The sequence below is a fragment of the Alnus glutinosa genome, chromosome 5 (assembly GCF_958979055.1).
Source record: "Alnus glutinosa chromosome 5, dhAlnGlut1.1, whole genome shotgun sequence".
In the NCBI taxonomy this organism is placed as follows: Eukaryota; Viridiplantae; Streptophyta; class Magnoliopsida; order Fagales; family Betulaceae; genus Alnus; species Alnus glutinosa.
In genome coordinates this window covers 11,880,958-11,898,860 of record NC_084890.1, presented here as the reverse complement: position 1 = coordinate 11,898,860, position 17,903 = coordinate 11,880,958, and the positions used below count along the sequence as shown (strand labels likewise).

The following is a 17,903-nucleotide window of genomic DNA, read 5'->3' as shown; positions in this document are numbered from 1 at the left end:
CATTTTTCGGTGTTTGGCGCGTACGAAAAATTACAAATATTTTTTATATTTCAATTTAATCATATTAATTTTAAAAAAAAATTAAATTTTATTCGCAAAATAAAAAATATTAATATAAAATAATATAAAAATATTTTTTTAAATTTGGCATATACAAATTCCGGCAAAAGTTGCCGGAATCCGGCCATTTTCGCTGGATTCCGGCGAATTTTGCCGTGATCCGGCACAAAACGGCCGGATCCCGGCCAATTGACCAGAAACCGGCCGTCCTGGCCAATTTCCGGCCAGCTGGTCGGAGATTCGGCCAGAACAGCCGGATCCGGGCCAGGATCCGGCCGTTCCGGCCAGTCTGCCCGGAATCCGGCGACATCTGCCGGACGTCCCCGGATTTCGGCTTAATTTGTCGAATTCCGACACCGATCGGAGTCGGAATTTGACTTGTCGAAATTCGACAATAGTCAACTACTAGAACGTAATGGTTGATTGCATTGTTTAAAAAAAGAGTCGACTGCATCTACCATTTACGGAAAATAATTTACGTTTTTAAAAAGCCTAAATCATTTTCTAAAATTTATTAAGCATTTTTGGTCAAACGGAAATCATTTTCCGGTTGACCATTATTTTCGCCCCTACCAAACACCGAAAAATATCGAAACCATTTTCCAGAAATCATTTTACGCCGAAACAAACGGAGCATAAGTTTGTATTTTGTTTTCTTTCAGTGAAATATAAGCTATAAGAATATGTTGTATGGCAATTGGTAATGCTCATTTCTTTAAAAAGGATAATTAAGTATATTTGGGAAGATAAAAAGAAAACTACACCAAATCTACCAAAAAGAGTAAGTCTTTGACTTTTAAATCCTCACAGATTCCACACCTTGGATACGAGATTGCACTCAAGTCTTTCTGCCCAAGCCTAATTTGTTAATTAGCGAGGTAAAACACTAATTTATTAAATTAAGGATTTTCTTAATGAGTTGAAAAAATTTATGGTACTATTCATCTAACTTCCCATATATTTTTTATTTTTCTTTTATTCTAGCCTTATAAAGCTTTCTAGTAGTTGCATCATTCCACTTATATTTCACATTTTCTTGGAGGGCTTCTGCCGCTTCTATTGATAAATCGGGTTGGGTTCTAAACTGATCCAATAATTTATCAGCCATCCAAGTAGAAATGATGATATTATTCTTGTATCGCCTTGTGCATGAATGCTTTGGCTTCAAAGACCATCCTATCTTTGCACACGACACACACCTTGTCCTTATCATTTTTCTTGAAAACTATATCATCCCCCCTCAATACATTATACTGTCTAATAGCTTTTTTGAGCATGTACACATCTGAAAAATTCTGTCTATTATCCAATTCCAGATTAAGCAAGTCAACTGTTTGGAATGTACGACACCTAGTCACACATTTAGGTAGGGATGATACATCTTCATCACTACAACGGGGAGAATCTAATATATCACTCAGACAATCATATGACTTCTCATCATCAGATGATGATGATGATGAGAATGAGTGAACTTTCTTACACTCAGATGTTCCAGCATTTGAGGTGTTGCACAAAACCATGTGTGACCTATCACACCCCACCAACCAAATCAACTTCTACCTTATGATATCCGCATCAATTTCTACCTCATGACATCCATCACCGACCTCCCTCTTCATCAGATTCTACATCATAACCTCCATGCATTATCCTTGGCTTCTACCTCCTTGTTATCGACTTCAAAAGCATCATCACCACCATTAAATAATAAATATGGGTGTACAAGTGAAGCGGTTATTAATTGTTAATAATCGGTAACCACTAATAACTTCCAACAACCGCTAACTGGAAAATTGAAAATAACAGCAACCAGATACACTACAAAAAAAAAAAAAAAACCGTCTGGAATCAATTCCATATGGTTTTTTCTGGACGGTTTAAAACCGTCTAGAATATAGTGTCGCTAAATGAATTTTGAACGATTTGGGCAAAGCCGTCAGGAATTCCAGATGGTTTGGTCCAAACCGTCCAGAATTTTCTGGAAACCGTCCCAAACCGTCCAGATTTACTTTTCTTTTTTCTTTTTTCTTTTTCCACTTTCAGTCCCTTTTTCTTTATATTAATATAATTAATTATGTAATGAAAAACTAAACTTGGCGTCAACAACGGATCAACAGGAGATGTAATACGGCGTGTTTTATCCGGCAATTTCACGTCGATCGAACTGCCACGGCGGCTCGAATCCGACGCCTCGGGCTTGCGCTGCTTGGGTTTGAGCCGGACCACTCTGCCTCTGGCGGGATACGCGCCGAAGAAGGGAGGGTAGATCCAGTCGCGGTCGTTGGCGTAGGGCCAAGAAGGACCGTCGCCGTCGGTGACGAAGACGCAGAGCTCGAACGGCCTTGGAGGGGTGTGGGAGTTGGGGAGGGTGGAGATGCAGCGAACGGTCGGGAAGAGTGGGCTAGGGAAGTGCGGCGTGGACTGCGGGCCGTGTAGCCGGTGGATCTGGAACGAGGGACAAAGCCGTCACCGTCGATCTCTCCCTCAACGCCCAATCAGATCGATCTCCTCCCTATGATTCCTTCCCTCTTCTCCCGATTCGCGATGCCGTCACCACTCTCACCTTGAAGTGCGACCGCAGATCTGTGAGCATCAATGATGGCCGGTTGTGATGTTTCAGGCTAGCTGGGTTTATAATTTCTATATACAATTTTTTTTTTTTTTTTTTTGTCAAAAGAAATGGACGGTTGTGATTTTGGCTGGTAAAAGAATTGAATGGATGTGGTGAAATTTGGGGGTATCACGCCGATTGATGACATGGCGTGGGAAAAAAATTTCCAGACGGTTTCATTTGAAACCGTCTGAAATGTTATGGACGGTTTTTAACAAACCGTCCATAAAATTCTTTAGGAATAACATTTATAGACGGTTTTGGATGAAACCGTCTATAAATTTCTAGATGGTTTCATCCAAAACCATATCAGAACTCCGCAGTTAAACATGCTTCTGTGAGAGCATTCCCAGGATGGGTGACCTCCTGGGAAGTCTGGTTTGGGGAGCCAAAAGCGGACAATATTGTGTCATTGGGAGTGGGTTGTTACAAATGGTATCAGAGCCATTGCCCAGCCTGAGATGGTGGGAGCGTGCACAAGCCCAATGAGGGACGCCAGCGGGGACGCTTGGTCCAAAGAGGGGGTGATTGTAACGTCCCACATCGCCTGGGAATGAAGATGTGCTTATATGTATAAATGCATCATTTATGACACAACGCGTTTTAAAGCAGTGATGGCCATAAACCTATTAGAACTCCACAGTTAAGCGTGCTTCTGCGAGAGCAGTACCAGGATGGGTGACCTCTTGGGAAGTCTGGTTTGGGGAGCCAAAAGCGGACAATATTGTGTCATTAGGGGTGGATCGTTACATCAGTACCATGGACGGTAGGATTTTTCCAAAAATAAGGGCACGGTTAGATGAATGCAGGCAGGATGCTGGTCATTACTACTGCACATATGCTGGGGATGGATTGTTTGAAGTCACACACAAGGAGAAACAATATGTGGTGAACCTAGTGAGGAGAACATATGGCTGCAGACAATGGGACATGACAGGTATCCCATGCGCACATGCAATCTGTACAATTTGGAGTGATAATGCTGACCCTCTTGATTATGTTGATGATCGGTATACTGTGGATATGCTTAAGAAGGCATATAATGATATTGTTTATCCAATGCCTGGAGAAGATCACTAGACAAAGACAAACGGCGAGCATGTAGACCCACCAATGGTTAGGATACAACCCGGGAGGCCGAGAAAAGTAAGGACAAGGGGACCAGACGAGCCTAAAAATTAGTATAGGATGAGGAAGGGTGGGGTTACTATGAAATGCTCTAGATGCAGGGGGGTTGGGCATAATGCAAGGACATGTCCTCGGATAAGAAGAGAAGCAGTGAACTACAGAGGAGAGGGCAGGAGTGCATCTCAGGTGAAATTATATCATGTTTGATTTCTATTTTTTTACTACTTTTTCAATTTTGTGGGCTGCTTAAATGTATATCACCCCCTTGAAATTTGTATTGTGATAGGCACAAGTTGATGATGGTGGTCAAACATCTGATCTCCAGTCTACAATTGATGCTGAACCGGTGAGTTTCAAAATACACAGTTTGACCCACCATTTACATTGCACTTTACACTAATGTTGAAAACATGTGCACATTGCACTTTACACTAATGTTGAAAACATGTGCACATTTTACAGCCATCAATTCCCCATAATGCCCCACATACTACTGTTGCTTCATCTAGAGGTAAGGGTCAGAGCAGAGGTAGGGGTAAGGGTATGAGTATTGGTAGGGGTAGGGGTAGGGGTCAACCTACCCCACAAGGGATGCCATCTGCATAGGCTTGACAATTTTTGACACGACCCGCGAACCCGACACGAATACGACACGAAAAAACAGGGTTTGGGTTTACTATTATCGGGTTCGGGTCCTAATCAGGTCGACCCGATTATGACTCGATTATAATCGTGTCTGGCAGGTCGACCCGTGGGTTGACCCGCTAGACACGATTATCACACGGTTATATTAAAAAAAAAAAAAGTTCAACCAAGACACCAAGTAGAAACGAAGGAACCCTAGCCGCACCACGCACACCACTCACAACACTTTCCCTCTTTCAATCTTTCACTCGTTCACCAACTTCACCCAAATCACCTGCAGTTCACAGTTCGATGCCACGAGCCCATGCCCCGTTGACCTCTCCGGCCAACTCCAACCCAATACTCCGACCCTAACTGTCGTGATGCTCGAAAATGAGAACCCTAGCCGCACGCCTTTTGAGTTTTGAACCTTTTCACCACTTTCAGTCTTTCGGTCTTTCCGGAAATCGTCCTTCCTCCGAACCACGGATGATCGACTCCTGTAATCCTGTTTGGTCTCCCTGCCTCTCGGGTTTACTCGGCTTTTCGGGTCATATGGGCTTGGTCTCTCTTCACCGGCGATCTCTGGCTCTGAAGGCGTCGTTCCACCGCAGATCGGCCAGAATTTGGGTCCTCAACCGCGGCATCGTTTTTGACTCCACCGGCCAACGACCCAGCCCTCCGATCAGACTCACTCTCTCAACTGATCTCTCTTATAGTGTTTCTCTCCTGATTTCCCCCAACCTCTTCAGTTCTTCTTCAGAGTTCAGTGAATCGAAGGAAGTAAACGGGTTACCCGGGTTGTGTTCAGGTAACTCAGTTGGCAATCGGGTCGTGTTCGAGTTTAAGGTTTTGACCCGATTAGTAATCGGGTCGGGTTCGTGTTAGACTCGATTGTGAAATCGGGTCGGTCAGGTCGACACGAACCCGACCCGTTGACCCGAATTGCCAACCTACATCTGCACGAACAAGAAGTCAGTATAAGTCACAGAATCAGACTTGAACCAATATCATTGTGAGCACTCATCTACACTCCTCTCTTATGTGTTGATTTCTAATTATTTCTTATTCAAAATACTGATTTTGTTTTGAAATAAATTACAGCCAGAAGGTAATGTGAACAAAGTAAGATGGTATGGACCCCAAACGATCGGTCAGCCTTTGTCACAGCCTCATCCTCAAACAAATGTGATTGTAAGCACTCAAAAACATGCATCTCTTACGATTACATTTTTTTTTTTTTTTAGATGCTTTCTGTAATATTGGCCTACACCAATTAATGTGTCTTTATAGTCACAAGGTACCGTCAATACCGTAAAGTGGTTTGGACCTCAACAACCAAGATGTCAGTCACAGCCTCAGCCTCAAACCAATTCTTTTGTAAGCACTCATCTTTTAACTCAGCCTGCTTTTATTTTAGTTTGTTACTGCATTTTAGATTATATAAATCAGTACCCTAATTAATGGTTTAAATTATAGTCTCAAGGTACTATTAATACAGTAAGACTATATGGACCTCCGCATACAAGGAGCCAATATCAGTCACAGCCTCAGCCTCATACTAATGCTATTGTGAGCATTCAAACTCCCCATGTTATGTGTTGGATTTTGATTTATTTTTTACTCATTGTGAGCATTGATTTCCTTTTGAATTTACAGTTCCAGGGTACTGTCAATATAGTACAACTGTATGGACCTCCTCAGACAACAGGACATTCACAGCCACCTGGCTCTTCACAGCTACATGGCTCTTCTCAAACATTAGGTTGTTCTTAGGCATCAGGTTCTTCTCAGCCTAACATGCCTTCATCAAGGCCGGTGACCAGATCTAGAAATATTGTTCCAACAGTTGAGAAAGCAATGGAAGTGATTGATGCTAAGATGAACAAGAGAAAGAGGTCGAATTGTAAGTGATTAAGCATCAATGTTGTTTTGTTTTTAACTTATGTGGTGTTACATATGCAACTGTTAACTTATATGGAACAGTTTGTTGGGTTGCGGTGTAATTTGTATGTTGTTGGATGACACAACATATTTTTTGTGTAAGTATGTTTTGGATATGTTTTGCTGACAAACAACTATTTTGGGGATTGTAAGTGGAATAGCTATGGTGTAGTGCAAGTATGTTTTGGATATGTTTTGCTGACAAACAACTATTTTGAGGATTGCAAGTGGAATGGCTATGGTATTTGATGTCAACTATTTTTAGTATTTGAATTGTTTGAGTTTGTGTTTGTGTTTGAATTGTAAATTTTCTACATCCCTTACAAGTCCATATTAAAATTCACACTAAAATTTGCATAACTCTCAATTACAAGTGTGACCATCTTTAAAATCACACTAATGTCTACAACAAAATTACAAAACATCAAATTCAACCACTTTCAGTTTAACATCAAGTAAGTACCTTTAGGTTGGCCATAGCCACTAAGGTAAAAAACTACAAGCAAAATGACTACTACTATCGATGCCCGAAACATCTTCCAATTAAATTGATGCAGCTCCAACTCCCGCCTTAGTCTAACATATTGATCATTACATTTTGTTTCAATCAACTGCTCAAGTCTATCAATATTTGCTTGGTGTCTATCCTCCATGCGTTTGAAATGTTCCATTACTTTCACCTCATATGGCGACATCTCGTTATTAGCCCATGCGAAAAAATCACAATCACCATCTCTCTACATGAAAAAAGAAAGGCAAAAATGATTGAGCATGCGACAAGCGAACAAAGTATAACACAATCTTAATTTCAAAAATTACCTTGTAGTTTTCACACTCATACCACTTCCTAGCGCTATTAGACGTAGTCCAAACGTACCTTACACGTGCAGGTACTCCACAATAACATAACAGATGTACAGTTGCCGCATCACTATTTGTCGACATTTAGTCGTGCCTACGCAAAAGACATTTTGTACCTCATAACATATCATCCAACCAACCAACCAACAAAAGCAAAAATCTCATTTTGTACCTCATCCAACCAATCACATAACATTTTGTACCTCATAACTAATCATCCAACCAACCAAGCATGTCAAACAAGCAAGCATCTCATAACATAATTATATATTTTGATCTAATCATAATTATCTATCTTCAATGGTATTGAAAACAATGATCAAAGTGATTCCAATAAACCTTAATCCAAGAAACCTTGATGACCACACCAATTGATCCAATGTGAAACATATGTGACAGAGATTTCCTTAACATAATTCATGATGATTAGTTGTGGATTGTAATGCTCTAACAAAATTGACAATTGAGAATACATGTACTCACTGTCAAACCTGGAAATTAACCAGTAACAATAAGACCCGATTTGTACAAATTGAACAAAAAAAAAAAAATTATTTGAAATAGATTACCACTCATCAACAATAACGACCCGGAGCCTATGACAATCAATCCAACAAGCAAAAATCAACCATAGATTACCGCCAATCATCAACCATAAATTTCAATACCATAACATGCCCGACCAGTCAACCATTCCTTAAAAATCAAAACTCAGCTCTTAAAAGTCATTTTGCTATCCCTTATCATATCATAAATGTGTTAAAAACCTTAAAATTAAAAACCACATTAATGTATGAAAAAAATGGTATAAAGCCACAATAGGACAATGGTGGCAACTTACAGCGGCGGCACCGGTGCCAACGCAGCTGGGTGTTGGGGAAATTTTCAGAGTGGAAAAATGGCCGAATGACTTCGGGTCCTCGACGCCGGAGCTGTTGATGGCTGGGCATAAAACGTTTTGGGTCGGCGATGCCGAATTTTTTTCCTCTCCAATAGTGCGACGTCGAATCTCTCCCTAGCTTCCGACCGTGACCTGCATGGAAGCTATACCGGGTAAGAAAGTAAACAAGAAATGTTGGGGTGATTTAAGTTTGGATTCAAACTTTGAGGGCATAGGCATTTTCGGTGGTTTGAGTCCTAAAATATCATGTGCCGTGCACGTGATCTGTTTTCCATTCATTTTGACGGGAAAAGCTAACGGAATGGCCATTTTCGGAGTCAATGGTAGTTTGGGGGGCCGGAGTCGGAGTGTTGGCAATTTAGGGGGCTATCCGCAAAACGGGTGGTAATTTGAGGGCGTAAACTGTAATTTTTCCTTTCTTTAATTATCATGTATTTGAATGTTTAACTTTACTGCATTACACAATCTTTTTATTCTTTACATTATTTCATCAAATATTTCTGCGAAGTTACTAGTATATATCTACTTATATAAGACTTGTTATATAGTATTCAAAATCATTAAAGATTGTATAGGGGATAGTTGCCTGAAAGCTAGTGTTTTAATTCGTAGAATCACTGGATACTATAAATGATTAATTTTGGACAATCTTTTTTTTTTTTCTTTCTTAATTTAATTCATAATTGGCTGTCCGAAAGGCATAAGTGGCCAACTCAATATAACTATATAGGAAAATGTTAAATTTACAACACCAACACAACAATCACACAACAACCCCTCATATGAGGGTGGACCCCACACACTGGATCCCACCCTCATGTGAGGAGTTGTTGTGTGGTTGTTGTGATGGTGTTGTGTATGAATCAAATCCCAACTATATATGTTGAGAAATGATTAAAACACTTACACTACACAATAATGACACAACACCAAGGCACAATAGAGTGGGGCCCACACATATGGATCCCACTCCATTGTGCCTTGGTGTTGTGCCATTGTTGTGTAGTGTGAGTATAAGGATCATTCCCCATATATGTTCGTTCGAGCTAGATTATAATTCTAATTACAAGCAGATATACTTAAGAACAATGCATGATTATAATATTATTACTTTGATTCTAAATCATTATATTTTAACAATAATAATAATTAAAATTTTAAAAAATTTGATCTGAAATTACTTAAATTTTTTTATCCCACCATACTCAGTACTACCAACTCTTAGACTCTTCTCAAAGGCATTCTCCAGGAAACTCTATTTAATTTCAATCCGAATATTCCTTCCAATCTCTAATCTAAAAGACTGAAAAAAGAAAGAACACAAAATTATGTGCGAGTTCGTACTCTTTTTGCTTTTCATGCTATAGGCCAAAGAAGCATAAAAGGTTTGTACAAATTAATTTGAAAAAAGAAAAAAGAAAAAAGAAAAAAGTGTAGTGCTGTAGTCAAATTTACATTAATTATACACAAGTAACACCATTGTTCCAATACGTTAGAATATATCAAATAATAATAATAATAATATTTTTTTTCATATTTTATATTTAGTTGATATTAAAATATTTTCTATTTACGAGTTAATTATAATTTCTATATATTTTAACATAGTATAAACATACACGAAAAAGTTGTATGAAGCAGAGTATAAAAAAAAATAAAATAAAAAATACCTTTCTTTTCCAATAAATTTTTTCTATGTTGCCCTTTAGTTACGGAAAGCACCATATGTGGCCTCTTGTGTCCACCATGGGTGGCCTCTTATGATTTTGGCGGGCTGCCATTGTTGACTATGGAAGAAGAATTAATTTTGAGAAGAAGACAACTCAGTACTCATTCCATGCCACCGACAAATGTCTCAAATTTGTCCTTATACATAGGTTATATGAAAGCTTAAATGGATTTGAAGCTATGAGACAAGGTTAGAGTCCTAGCACCAATTTTTTTTTAAGATTTTTTTTTTTTTATCCTTTTCATATACTGTTTAAATATTCTTTCAAATAAATGTTATAAGAAAGAGAAAACCATTTAAATATTATTTCAAATAAATACTAAAGGAAAGAATAAAGAGGAAAAAGAAAGTTTGTTTTTTTTTTTTAATATTAGAATAATGTTAATAGAACCAAAAATGCTACACTAATTTTAGGGTACTGCTTGTGGTTCCATTGGTTTAGGGAACACCAAGTGAGTCTGTTCCCGGTGATTTTTTAGGAGTTTTTCTATATTTAAAAAAATGAATAAAATTTTAAAAAATTACTGCTAGTAGGGATATACAAGCAGGACGGCTATTAACTATCTAATTGCATAACCAAAAATTAATACAATCGAATAACTGCCTAAGCTGGTTATAGTTACCGGTTATAAGAAATCTCATTATTGAGCCAAGACGTAGATAGAAGCCCGAGCATATAAGACCCTTGAGGCAAGCTATGAATGTAAGACCGGGCTCATGTGGCCACCAGACAAAGGAACTATCACCATGAGGAATAGGAAGGCTGTAGTGAAGAAGTAAGGGGAACAAGAAGCTTGGGTTCACCTCAAACTCAACCTTCAAATTCATAGACTACTAACACCAACCTTCTAAACAAAGGCTTGTTTGATTTATGTGGATTTATATTTATTTTAATATGTGGTTATTTAATTTTCAAAAAAAATATGTAGTTATTTAAAAAATAAAAAATTGAATTAGTGCAATAATTTATAGTTAAAAAAAGAAGAAGACGTTTTAGAGTTTTATACTATGTTTTTATTTCATAATTATTTTATAACGTTGACATAACAGTTCTAAATAATATTTGAATTTGTCATTGTTAAAAAAAATAAAAATAATAACGATTAGTTGGGATTATCACGTCAGGATTGTAAGGTAGTTATGAAATAAAGATGTGGTGTATATATATATTAGGACGGTCAAGGCAATGTTGGATTCTCTTAATTTCAAGTGAAGTGGAAGTTGAAATGAAGATGATGTATTTTATGGTTCAAATTTTGTATTGTTGCATTTAACGGTGTACATGATATGATGTCATATTGTCTAAAAATTTTAACTTACATGAAAATATATTTACCGTGCGGTAACATATACACTTTTAAATCTATGAAATATACTGTAGACCATAAAATCGCAAACATAAAATATATCATCTCTATTTCTAATGCAGGACAAGTTGAAAACATATACACTTTTAAATCTATGAAATATAATGTAGACCATAAAATAGATAATCTCTATTTCTAATGTAGGACAAGTTGAAAACTGCGTAGTAGGACAAGTGCTCCGAGCATTCCTCTTGACTATTCGGCCTCCATGAGACGAGCGCTCGACTACCGCTCGAGCGGTGGTCCACCAGAAGAGCCACAAAACCATTCGCTCGAGTCACACTCGACTCAATGTAGGGCTCGAGTTGATCCATCAGTTACCAGGGGATTTGGACGATTTTCTCATTTAGGTAACAATTCAATTCAATCTCTTTTCATTTCCTCTTTTCTTTTCTTTTCTTCTTCTTCTTCTTCTTTTTTTTTTTTTTTTGTAAGGTTTTCATTTCCTCTTTGATTTTGGTTTATCTGAGGCAGTTATACTTTCTATATTTCCCATAGTTTTCCATCTTTGAGATGTTTTTCCACCTATAGATTTTTGCTAGCATTAGTTTCTTGGCTTTCTGAGTTGAGTTTAGGGAGCCATGGTTGTATTGAGAGGATAGTTTTTGAATCAGTAAAAATTTAGAATTTCTTTTCTTACTGTTTTTTTTGAACTGTAAATTGAGGGCACAACTCTTTATTTTTTTCGTTACTGCTTCCGCTACCTTAATTTTTCACTTGAAATTGAGAAGATCCTTATCCGAATCATGTAGGAAAAAAATGATTAAAAATTAAAAAGACTAATTTCCTCGAATTATGAACCTTAATTATGCAACACACAAACTAATTTGTACTGGCTTAGAAATTTGTAAACAGAGAGGCTTCAAGACCCCCTTTCTCACTCTTTTCTCTTGGCCAATGTAACATTGGTCCGTTGAAAGAGTGAGAAAGAGGGTCTTGAAGTACTAATTTTGAAGTTGGAACAAAGTGAAATTGAAAATTGTGCTATTAATCCATTGAAAATCAATGAAACATAGTACTAGTAATGAAAATATGGTTTCCGATACATGGTGTAGAGAAAAAACACTCTTTTCCCTTTTATCTTCTGTATCTGGTTTTGCTTACAACGTTTGTTCAGAATCCATAAAAACACCTGTCACACCAGAATGACACAATGCCTAACCTTGAAGAGGTTGAAATAATAGCACGAGTAACAACAATCAGCAAACTTCACATAAATCATAATAATTGCCTTCCCTTTCTCAGCGCAATGCAGCAAACCTATTCCTCTTCCACTCGAGAGGTTGGTATTTCTTCTCTTCTTCTTCGAATTTGGTCCATGGGAACTTGTGTTTAGCCATCTTTCGCCTCTTTGCAGATACTCCCAAGTAATCTCCAGAGTTCTACACAACAAAAATTGAAGAAGAATCAGTAACTCATTCGACCGTTATATGCTTTATGCAAGCCAATGGTTTGCAGGCCGACAATGTTTGATACGACCTGTTTAATTAAATAAATCGAATTATAATTGACGTATATAATCTTATACTCATGTCTCGACATGACATGACCGAAACTCGACACGTAAACATGAATTGTTACCCCTAGTTATAATGTAACCAATTGCTGTCAAATAAAGGCTATACATTTTAATGACAAAGGTTAGCCAAATCATACCTTGAGACAGAGCCCTTCTTCGACATCACAAATGGGGTAATTGCCTGGGCAGCAGTACTCAGTTCCAGTACAACAAACAGCATTTTCATATGGACAGCAACCATAGATCAGGCAAAAACCATAGAATTCATATATACAGCAGCACGTCTCATCACTTGGACAGTAGGTGAAGTCACCACATTCACTTGGTGATGGAGAAGGAGGAGGGGGCGGTGTCACGGGGGTTGGCGGTGGTGGCGGCGGTGTCACCGGTGTAGGTGGTGGTGGTGGAGCAGTTGGTGATGGATAAGGAGACGGTGAAGAAGACTCTTTCGTTGGATATGAAGCCATGGCATTAATCGCGCAGACTCCATATGTTAAATTAGTATTCCTTCTGATATATATGTATCCCTCTATTCCCCACTCTGTTCCCCATGAATTCTTCACTATCCAATAATCTTCACCATCTTCAGAGCCATAGCCTACTATTAAAACTGCATGGTCAATATCATCAGGATCACCTGAACATTCACCATCGTAGATACCCTGATGATCAGATCATATCATTGTTAGTTCTACTAAACATAAATCTACTTTCCAATTAGCTTAATGAACAGGGATTTGACTTACACTTGTGTATAGCTGAAAGTCCCATGCAGAGCCATCTATACCCACACTAATGGGCTGCTGAACACTAGCACAGAAGAGAGCACTGTCTGATTCTGCAACGTCCTTGTAGCCATCAATGACTACGACTTTTTTTTCCTCCTGATTAACGCAAACCACCAAATATGAGACCGATAACGAAAATGGTAAAATTTGCTTGCAACCCACAAAAATTCTTCATTATAATCAAAACATTCTAGCAAGGGAGGAAGCAGACCTTGGTGGAGTCGCAGGTGCCATCCACACCTGTGTAGGGATAATCAGCCTCTGTGTCAATCCCCCCATTGCTTATAACCCATTCAAAAGCATAGTCCATGTAGCCTCCTTCACATCCATAGTTGGAGGTATCACAATCCACAAGTTCTTGTTCCGAGAGGCTAATAAGGTCTCCAGTGACTAAGGCGTTTATTCCTTCTATAGCACCAGTTGAGGAGAATGACCAACAACTCCCTGTGAACAGAAACCGATTGTACAATTAGGACAACGTGACAGTGAAGTTAAAATGAACTCCAAAGGGTAGAAAATGGGAGCACAACTAGCAAAAGTTAAATTGATAGATGACACTGCTGGGATATTGACGATGATTTGCTGTGATTCATTTTCATCAAGTTTTACTAAATTTGTTGCAATCATTATACTTCATGGGTCAGGCTTGGTACTGCATATCTGCATTAGCCAAATGTGCTTCATTTTGGTGAGACCGTTAAAGTATGGATTACATAATTAAATTTATCACTATCTATTGGTTTACCCTCTTAGGATAAGCGGTGATTTAATATAGACATCCTCTAATGATTAAAGTTTAAATCTAACATAGAATTGAGAAAAGAAGCCCAAGTTGTGTTTGTTGCAAACAAGAGTAACATTTTTAAAGAGTATATGAGTCACATAATTGAAGGCATTTGGACAAATATAAAAATGGTCAGGTTGTGTTGACAATTTGTTGAGATTAGAAGGCTAGCTGTACCTTGTAGACTAATTAATATTCTCTCTTTTTTCTTTTTTTCCTTCCACTTGTCCTTGCTGGCTGATCTGGTAGTTGGTTTCATCTGCAATTCAGACCCTTTGACTTTCTAGCAGAGCCACTAGGAGTATAAAGATCCAAAAGTCAATGAACTTTGGAGCTCAGACCATGTGCCTTTTTTGTTTGTTTTTTTTTTGTTTCTAAGCAATACATAAAAGCCTTTTGTTTGATTGATTTGATGAACTTGAAGAGAATGATGTTACAAACGATGTTTACGTGGAGAGAAAATTTTCAGTTTATGCATGAGTATTCTTTTTTTGAATTTATAAATAAGTGCTCTCTTTTTTTCTTTGAATTATGGGCTTTTTGTATACGTCCTGTGTACTATAGGTAGGTTGTGCCTCTTGAATATACTTTGCTTATAAAAAAAAAAGTTTTAGGACACCTGCCCTGAAAAAAAAAAATTAAAGAAAAATAAAAATATAATAAACCTAACAGTCTACAAAGAAAGAAATAATGAAAAAAGTGTCAAGTTGGGTGGGCTCTGGCCGTACCAAATCAAGTCTGGAGGGTTAAATACAGGCCCACGCAGTACCTTAAAAGTTAAACCAATCATTTTACACGCATGGCCTTAAGTCTTCAATGGATAAATAAAAAATAAATAAAAGAGATCCAGTTCCACTAGCCCTGCACCCAAAATTTTCACTACATCAAGGCAGAGGTTTGCTCTGGTTAAACACTAGCCATTTGGGTTGAATGGGTTGAAGAGTTCAGTACATTAAGAAATCTGTGACATCTTCTATTAATTCTTTTGACACAACATTCATGATTGTTCAGTTATAATTGACTTATCACTAATTCCCAAATTGTTCTTAAGTTCATTTCCACTCAAACGGCGAGAATCCAAATCCTATCTTTAAAATGTGGAGTCGGGATTCGATCTCAAACCTTTAGTTTTGAAACCATGTTAAACTAATAGGAAATAATAAATATAATCGTTTAATAAATACTCTCTTTTTACAAGATTATAAATCAACACCACTAATTTATGTAGACAGAGCAACACTATTTTAACTATTATAGAAGTTAAGATCCCAACATTAACAAATTAAGGTTGTTCCTATTCCACAATATCATGGTAAATTGTCTCCTTTTTAGTTAAAATGTGTAGGAATAGTCATCCAAGAAGATAGAAACTTACCACAGGAGCCTTGGTCTTTAATGGGAGTAACAATCCCCTTGTTCCTCCAATCCAAGGAAGAAGGGGCATCGTCACAAGATTGGACCTTTTCCTGCATGCTTCTGCTGATGAGAGTGTTACTCACCTTCTTGACCGGCTTCTTCACCTTCGATATGTACATCTGCCTGAACTCCTCATTGCTCATATCGGCAAACCTGTTCAACCCCAACCGGTGCGCCTTGGGCGACGCCGACGACCTTTTCTTTGCATTCGTCTCTATTATGTACTTCAAATTCCGCCGGAAATTCTCGAACCTCTTTTCCGCCTCCTCCGCGTGCCTGTACACCCGTCTGTGCTCCTCCTTCCATCGTTGGAACAGCTCGATCACTCGTTCCTCTGAAGGAAAGTCGGCCACGTCATGCCCCAGTATTGAATACTCGCTGGGGAGGCTGAAGGATAAGCATGTTAGTGATGCCCAGATCGAAAAAAGAATCGCCAGTTGAATTTTCTGGGAACCCATTTTCTCTTAGCGGGTTTACCAGTGCTGTTTGATCCGTCTTCATTGTATTGTATATAAGGGGGGTAACACTAGCCGCATCGGCATCGCCATGCCTACCAGTCAGCGCAACTGCCCAAGAACATTTATATTTCTTTTTTCCGCCCTCGCGTATTTTGAATTTAACAAATGCTGTAACATTTGACTTCCATTGCAATTTTACTGTTTTGGAGGGCATTCCGTTAGTTAAAGTATTCGTTTATTGCCGTACCAAATTATATTGGTGGTTGTTACTCGTCGATCTGCTATTCATACAGTTTGACCTTTGAGTGGAAGAGTAGAGGGGAAGAGATCTAACAGTCAACAATTAATCTTCAAGCATGGACTTGTTGCCGGAGTAATGCCACGTCAATACGGCAGCCCAATGGGGCCAAATTTTCTGGCCCACTGAAAGCACAAGACCTGGACAGGGACAGTCCCTGTCCAGAAGAGAAAACAGACAAAAGGCAAAAAGTGATTTGCAAATTGCAAGAGAATGCTTTACTCTGCCTTTTAGTTAAGTTGTAAAGTGGGCTTCTTTTAGTTAAGTTGGATCGGCCCACTTTTGATATAGCCTAAAGTCAGGCCCATGGCTAACAAGAGTGGCAAAAAACCATAGTGAGCCGGCCGAGCTTTACGATATCAAGGCCGGCCGGTCAAACCTAAGTTAAGCTAGGATTGATAGGCCAAATGTATTAGAGCAATACGACTATAGATAGGATGAAAGCGTGACCTAAGGGAGTGGGGGTCATAGGACATATGTTATTGAGCTCCAAACCTACTCATCAAACAAATATGCGCACGAAACATTATATAAAGAAGAGGGAAAAGTCGTTGAGAGGTACGCTCATTTTCTATGCTAGCCAAACACTCTAATTGGGCCTGTTTGGCAACCCTTCTTCTCTGTCCCACTTTTCTTTTAAAATGAAATTAAAAAAATCAACATAAAAACATTCTAATTTTTTATATCATATTAATCACTTTTTAACAATTTTTTTTTTTTTAACTTTTTATATTATATCAATGATTTTTTAATTACCTTTTTTATTTTTTCTTAAAAAAATTTAAAACTTCTTGCTACTTTATATCACACTAATCATTTATTATTACTATTTAAAAAATAAAACAATACACAGTGTTCATCAAACACACCAAATATTCTGCATGTGATACATGAGATTCCACATAAACTAAAGACAAGAAGATGATTGCACGTGTCACCATCCAATTTAGTCATCCGCTCAATTGTGGTACCAAAAGGTAACAGGTTCCATAAGATTGTCTATTTCATGTTATATATATATATATATATATATATATATATATATAGGAAATGCTTAGTTGTACGCTTAGTTGTACATTCTTATCTCACTTTTATCTACGTAGACCAATAATGTTGTTAAAAAATTTAGAATCCGACTATATTCTCTCTACTATCTCTCACATTATTGGTCTATATATGTAGATAAGGGTGGGATAGGAGTGGGATGAGAGTCTACAACAAAACATTTCTCATATATATAAAATAAATGCCTTTGCTTTTATACCAAAAGAAAATAAATATATAGACGCATAATTTTATGCAGATTCTATGACTAAAATTTAATTAAGCACACATGCTGCTTAAAATTTAATATCTGCAATCGATCTTTGGATTAGGTCGAAGTTAAAGGGGACTAGGACCATAATTAACCC

The 17,903-nt window shown here is 37.9% G+C and overlaps 1 protein-coding gene and 1 long non-coding RNA gene across 2 annotated transcripts; one reads left to right on the top strand and one right to left on the bottom strand.

Moving 5' to 3' along the window:
* Positions 1–11,347: 11,347 nt before the first annotated feature.
* Positions 11,348–14,781, top strand: LOC133867999 (uncharacterized). The gene is made up of 2 exons (XR_009900264.1): positions 11,348–11,578; positions 14,569–14,781. It is a non-coding gene; the product is annotated as an uncharacterized LOC133867999 (long non-coding RNA).
* LOC133867998 (low-temperature-induced cysteine proteinase-like) lies at positions 12,196–16,229 on the bottom strand. Its single transcript, XM_062304787.1, has 5 exons — positions 15,695–16,229; positions 13,747–13,979; positions 13,494–13,631; positions 12,885–13,409; positions 12,196–12,610 (listed from the first exon to the last, which is right to left on the bottom strand). Exons 1-5 carry the CDS (start codon positions 16,191–16,193, stop codon positions 12,470–12,472), a joined length of 1,536 nt encoding a protein of 511 aa, XP_062160771.1. The 5' UTR covers positions 16,194–16,229; the 3' UTR covers positions 12,196–12,469.
* Positions 16,230–17,903: the final 1,674 nt, after the last annotated feature.